Here is a 7,062-nt window from a genome sequence, read left to right as displayed (position 1 = left end):
GTAACGGTGCCGACGAGATGGGAGTTGTGCGGAGCCATGTGCAGGCTTTTATTTTGAAACATGGTCAAAAACACAGACAGGGTCAAACAACAGCAAACAGGTATGGCACAGGCAAGACAAAAGAGCAATCCTAAATGGGCTTGAGTCAGATGACAGCAAACGTAATCCAGAGGGGTAATCCGTAAACGTGAGCAAAAGTCCAGGCGAGGAGCAAACACAGTCCGAAACAGCAAGCAAAGGGTTAATCCAAGATACGTTGGTAAGAATCAGGAACTAGGAAATCAGGAAACACAACGAAACTAGACTTGGCCTGCATTGGCGATGCAACAAATGCCTCGTTTACAATGGGTTTAATTGATTTTGTGTCGTCGCGCCAGGAACAAGGTATCACAATACAGTAAGGGGTGTAACGTTTCCGTCTCACGCTTGAGGTATTCGGCCAATCACAACGCACTGGATAGCTGACCAATCAGAGCACGCCTCGCTTCTCAGAACGATGAGCTTTGTAAAAATCGACGCGTTTCAGAAAGGCGGGGCATATAGCAGCAATAATGTACAGTATGTGGAAAATAATGTGTTTTTTGAACCTTAAACCGCATAAACACATTGCATTACACCAAATACACAAAACAATGTTCTTTTTAGCAACGTCATATGACCCCTTTAAGGTATTGGTATGCTATTTTGGACGCTATGTTTCACTAAGAGGCTTTGGTTGATTTTGAAACGGTATTTTGTTGCCTTTTTGCTGCGCCAGTATTTGGTGAGGAAAAACTGCTTATTCATTGGACATTGGGCTTTCAATCACATTATGTCCCGCCTGACTTTTTCGTATAGGGATTGGTCAGACTCTCAAACAGGCGGGATCTTGCAACAAATTATCAAATAGGTAATAAATTTGGTATCGTCATATAGTCAGTGGAAATTTGTTGTTATTTGGTATTTTAGTTAAACGTTCACAATCTTGTTTCATGCTATTGTCAGTTGTAAATATTGTAAAAATCCAGTTCTGAGCTTGATATTTGTAATTTCACCTTTACAGCGTTTAATCAAGTAGCATGTAATACCAAACTATTCTGTATAATACATGTAAAATGTCAGTGGGAATGCAACGTCTGTTTGACATCTGTTGAATCTGCCGTACTGTCAACAACTCACTAGTGTTTTGTGCCATGTATTTGCATGATCTAATTATTTAATCTCTTAATTTAATTGTATTGGTCACGGGTGTTAAAAATGAAATGGTTTATTATCATTAATTGTTAAAGAAAACTTAATGTTGGTTTTTGATGCAAAAGCCAAATGTTAAGGCCAAAACACAAATCAATAAAAAACATAGAGCATATTCAAACTCTGCCTCTATGATGTCACAAAGATATTCTAGAACTAGAATATACGGAACTCTAGAGTCATGAGACTTTAATCATAGTTTGAGATGAGAAGACTGCATGAACACATTTACTAAAGACCAACAGCTGGTAAAAAATGGAGAACATCAGTCCTACAGCTTTTAACGTGTTTGATGAAGCACGTTTACTGGGTGAACACACTGACTTGATCATCAGGGCAAATGACAGAGAATTTCAAGTGCACAAGATCATCTTGTGTGGCTGCAGTCCTTATTTTAGGTGAGCAGAAGCATTTAAACTGCAACTGTGTACAAAGTAGCCTATCTAGAAGAAATAATTATAATCATATAGACCTACATATTTTTCATCAATAACATCATAATGTTGAAACTGCCTAAGATGTCTAATGTGAGTGTATTGGCAGAATACAGGACAGTATTTAGATAAAAAAAATTCTTGAAATTTAATTCTTCTTTTTAATGGAATTGTAAAAATGTTTATGAGTTTATCCAGCATGTTGAATTTAATATATGAAAATAATCTGTTATAAATTACAATCTATGAAAATTACCATGAATTAAAGCAGCATATATTTTAAAGCAACATGTTATTCTACCTGCGAAAATTGAATTAAATTGTAAATAATATTTTTTTAGTGTGTGTAACACAAATACTCAATTAATAATGCCTGTATTTCTTTTTCAAATTTGTTTGCAGGGTTATTTTCTCCACTAATTGGAGCCCAACAACAGAACATTTCTATGATATTCCAGGAATGTCCCAAAACATCTTGTCTCTTATTATTCAGTATGCTTACACAAGATCTGTCCTCATTACAGAAGAGAATGTGTTGGAGCTCTTAGTAGCGGCTGATCAGTTCTTAGTCTCAGGTCTTGTAGATGCCTGCTGTCAGTTCCTGGAGTCACGTTTATGCCCGGAGAACTGCATTGGCATCTGCATGTTTACAGAGGATTTTCACTCCTGCTCAAAGCTCCGCCATAAAGCAAAGCTCTACATCCTGCAGCACTTTGAGGAGGTTCTGCAAGTATCTGAAGAGTTCCTGGAGCTCTCACTGGAACAGCTTGAGGAGATCATTGATAAGGATGAGCTGAATGTCAAACAGGAGGAGGTGGTTTTTGAAGCCGTGCTCCACTGGATTGATTACGCACCTGAAAGCAGGAGGAAACACATTGCCATGCTTCTGTCAAAGGTAAGACAGAGAAACTATCTTTCAACAGCTTGCACTGCAAAAACGTTTTTATTTCCTTTTTTTTTTTCTTTTTTTTTTAGCATGTTTGTCTTGTTTTCCATTACAAATATCTAAAAAGTCTTAAATCAGGATACATTTACTTTAGAAGGAAAATTACTTGAGATACTAAGTCTTGTGTATTAAACAATATACATTATTAACAAAATTAAGTGAGTTTACGCTTAAAACAAGAAAAATGTATTATCATTTTTATCAACATATTGAATTAGTTTTTATTCTTGTTTTCTGTATTTCATTTTAGTTTTATTTCAGTTTTAGTAATTTTGCTGTGTGTTTTTGTTTTTATTTTTTAAATAAGCCTATATAGTTTTTATTATTTATTTAGTTAGTTAGTTAGTTAGTTTTATTACTTTTATTATTTCAGTACATCAAAATGATGTTGCCTTCACAGCTGAAATAAAAAAATATATTTTATTGTATTTCAGGTAAAGTTTATTTTATTGTAAGTAATGATCATTTTAGTTTTTGGTTAAATATAACAACCCTGCCAATGGAGTAAGAAAAATAATCTTGTTTTACTTTTGAAAAAAGTTTATTTTTCTTGAGACACACTGAGAGATATTTTTCTTATTTAAAGCATAAACATGCTTAATTTTGATAATTTTTTCATAAAACAAGATTTAATATCTAAAATCATTTGTCTTTGTTTTGCTAAATGCATCTTGATTTTAGAAAGGTTAGATATTTATACTAGAAACAAGACAAAAAAAACTGAGTAAAAAGATATTTTGTAATGCTGCAAGCACTTTGGGCACCATATCAACTGCCTGTAACAGCCTTGCAACAAGCTAGCAATTCTGAAAGTTGAAACTCTCTTCACTGTGCTTCAGGTTCGAATGGGGTTGATGACATCAGAATACTTCATCAATAATGTAAAGAGCAATGCACTGGTGATGGAGAATGAAGCCTGCATGCCTCTTATCATCAGTGCAATGAAAGCTTTGTTTGAATTTGACATGGATGTACATGGACCCATCAGCTTAGAGCTCATACATCAACTGACACGCCCACGTCTGCCCTCTGCGATCTTATTGGCCATCGGAGGATGGAGCAATGGCAGTCCCTCCAATGTGATTGAGGCATATGATGCAAATGCAGACCGCTGGGTCAATGTGACTCTTGAGGATGAGCGTCCCAGAGCCTATCATGGCATAGCTGTCCTGGATGAGTTTGTCTACTGTGTTGGTGGTTATGACAGTGTGGAGTATTTTAACAGTGTGAGGAAACTCAATCTTATCACTCAAACTTGGAATGAGGTGAGAAATGTTGTAGGTCAACAGGTAACTTTGATGGGTAAATCTGAACAGGTCAAATGATGGGTGTCAGTTTGTACCTTGATATGGACCACAGTGCTTAATGAAGCTGGTTTAAAAAATAACACCATGGTTTTATTACCATGGTACATGTCCAAAAAATGGTAAAACCATGATACATTTTTGTTTCCCAACAATTATTATAGTTTTAGATATACTATAATATAATATAAATTACATTTAATATTAATATTTGGATAAGTATTATTTAAGTATATTTAAGAGAATACGTTACGTATAGCTTTTATATATATATATATATATATACAGTATATAATTTTATTTTAGACATTAGTAATTTTATTTAGTAATTTTGAATTCTATATATCTATATATCCGTATATATCTTAATTTTTTTAGTTTGACCTACTTTAGTACTTTTTTTAGTTTGACCTACTTTAGTAAACTTAATACAAATAAGAAGTGTTGCCTTGGCAACCTGCTGATATGAGTTTAAGGTTTTTTTTTTTTTTATTACATGCAATGACTTTTTTGTGTGGCTTTAGTTTTAGTTAACTATGATAACCCTGATAGTATAATATAATATAATATAATATAATATAATATAATATAATATAATAATGTTTGGACAAAAACAACCAGAGTTATCTTCATGACTGTGTCAAAAAAGTACATTTTTAAAGCATATTTATACTTATTATAAAGTAAATTTAAAAGTCCATCAATCATCATGGTAATACATTATGCTTGATTGCAACTGATAGAAGATAACAATGAGTGCATTGAAATGTATGTATAGACACTGACTTAAATGCTAAAAAATGTTAAAACCATGTTGTGTTGTAGGTGGCTCCCATGTATGAACGGCGATGCTATGTTAGTGTTACTGTTCTGGATGGGTTCATTTATGCCATTGGTGGCTTTGATGGACATGGACGGCTCAAATCAGCAGAACGCTATGATCCTGACATCAACCAGTGGACACTGACCGCATCCATGAATGAACGGAGGAGTGATGCCAGTGCCACCTCACTGCAGGGCAGGGTAAGAACAATCATCCGTGACCTGTAAAACAGGACGGGTGAAACTGAAAAATGTTGAACTATAGCACAAGAATATTCATGTAAATAAGAAACAGAATATCATATGAAATATACTGTCTGTTGTAAACACAGTTACGTGAAAGGCTTTAGTCATGAACATCATGCATATTATATTGTGTGTGTTTGGCAGGTTTATATCTGTGGTGGTTTTACTGGGACAGAGTGTCTCTTCTCAGCTGAAAGCTTCAACCCTGACACAAACCAGTGGACTCTCATCGCTCCCATGAGAAGCCGCCGCAGTGGTGTTGGTGTGATTGCTTACGGGGATCTAGTTTATGCTGTGAGCATTAAACACACACATCACTGTTATTTTAGAATTATTGACATACTATATTATAACTTTTATTCATATTTTGCATTTAATTTTTAAAACATTTTTAGGTATTTTCAGATTTTATTTTAGTAATTTTATTAGTTTTTGTTATTTAAATATATTTTTATGTCTATATAGTAACATGATTTTTTTTTGTACATCATTTTAGAACACAGTTAAACTAAATGTATTTTTAAATACATAATTTTTTTCAGTTTTATTATTTTAGTGCAAAAGTCTAAAGTCTAAATTTTTAATAATTTTCATTTCTGTTTTAGTTTATTTTAGTACCTCAAGTTAAACTAAATGAAAATGAGAAATGTTGCCTTGTTAAACTATCTGAAATATAATAAGTTTTAATAATCTTTTTTTATATATATTTTATTTTATTTCAAGAACAATTGTCTGAATAGTTTTAGTTAACTGTAATAATCCTTACACACCTACAGAATCATGGAAGCGCAGTTTAAAGGCTGTGTGTATGTAAATGCATGCATGAATGTGCATACAAATACACAGAATGCATTAAATAATATATATATATTTTAAAGGTTGGTGGTTTCGATGGTGCCAGTCGTTTGCGGAGTGCAGAAACCTACAACCCAGTGACTAACACCTGGTGTGATATTGCATCTATGTACAATCCACGCAGTAACTTTGGCATTGAGGTGAGATGTGGACAGTTATTATTTGTATTTGTTGAAACTATGAAATACATTACAATAATGATTTGGTAATTATGAATATAGGGAATATGTATTAGTCCCATATAGACACTAAGTGTACAGTTGCATCTAAAAAAACTCTAGAAGGCTTCATGGAAATGTCAAAATTAATCAATATTGCATGTGTGTTGGACTATGAAAACATCTCCCTAATTTCAAGAGTCAATTCTATGTTGTGGATTATTAGGTTTCATTGAAGTGTTTCATCAGTACTAAGATTTATTCATATAAAGGTAAATACTAGCTGAACATTATATAATTTCCTTTATGCCTTCTTCAAAATCCAGGTAGTTGATGATCAGTTGTTTGCTGTCGGAGGGTTTAATGGATTCAGCACAACGTCTGATGCGGAGTGCTACGATGAGAAGACAAATGAATGGTAAAACTAAATCTCACAGCATGAGCTAATGCCTCTAAATGAGGCCTAATTGCACAACAAAAATGAATGAACACTGAATATCACTTTAGTATTTCTTTGCATTCTCAGCCTGTTTTCTGCTTTCCACACAGGTTTGATGCAAATGAAATGGCAATTTTCCGCAGTGCTCTGAGTTGTTGCGTTATATCAGGATTACCTAACATGGCACAATATGCTGCCCAACGAGACGCAGTCCAGATGCAAGATGAGTCTGACAGTGAATGACCTGCTTCCAGCCTTCTCATAGCACCTATGAATAAATGCAATCAAAAAATGAGTTTGTATATCGTCCTGTTAGATATGGTGTTGTTCATCAGATTATAGGTTCAAATCCTGCAAGTGTAAAAACAATAAACTATCTCAGTGTTGTCCCATTAGGACTGTTCCTGTATTATTGTACTAAGTTGCTTCTAAATTACAACAAAATCTGAATCTTAATAAACTGGAAGTGATACATTTGTGTGATAAAAATGACAGTAAATGAGTAAAAATAATATTGGGAATTATGTTAAGTAAAATGTCTTGTTTTAATAAACGGTTTAATAATCACTGTAATTGACTGTCTTTCAGAGTGACCAGTGAATAACTTTTGGTCTTTTTTATATGATCA

General features: G+C 33.7%; 1 protein-coding gene across 1 annotated transcript; it reads left to right on the top strand.

Moving 5' to 3' along the window:
- Positions 1–1,413: 1,413 nt before the first annotated feature.
- LOC306886177 (kelch-like protein 10) lies at positions 1,414–7,002 on the top strand. The gene is made up of 8 exons (XM_079443097.1): positions 1,414–1,628; positions 2,067–2,559; positions 3,450–3,875; positions 4,740–4,937; positions 5,127–5,276; positions 5,861–5,977; positions 6,322–6,413; positions 6,545–7,002. Exons 1-8 carry the CDS (start codon positions 1,486–1,488, stop codon positions 6,675–6,677), a joined length of 1,752 nt encoding a protein of 583 aa, XP_079299223.1. The 5' UTR covers positions 1,414–1,485; the 3' UTR covers positions 6,678–7,002.
- The last annotated feature ends 60 nt before the right edge of the window (positions 7,003–7,062 follow it).

This window comes from Barbus barbus (genome assembly GCF_936440315.1).
Source record: "Barbus barbus genome assembly, chromosome: 20".
Classification (NCBI taxonomy): domain Eukaryota; kingdom Metazoa; phylum Chordata; class Actinopteri; order Cypriniformes; family Cyprinidae; genus Barbus; species Barbus barbus.
Note: the sequence above shows the minus strand (reverse complement) of the source record. Positions and strands in the feature narration are given on the sequence as shown.

Coding starts and splice junctions, on each gene's coding strand:
- LOC306886177 (XM_079443097.1), top strand. CDS start 1,486: ATGGAGAACATCAGTCCTACAGCTTTTAACGTGTTTGATGAAGCACGT. Junction 2,560..3,449: donor TTGCCATGCTTCTGTCAAAG/GTAAGACAGAGA, acceptor ACTGTGCTTCAG/GTTCGAATGGGGTTGATGAC. Junction 5,978..6,321: donor GCAGTAACTTTGGCATTGAG/GTGAGATGTGGA, acceptor TTCAAAATCCAG/GTAGTTGATGATCAGTTGTT.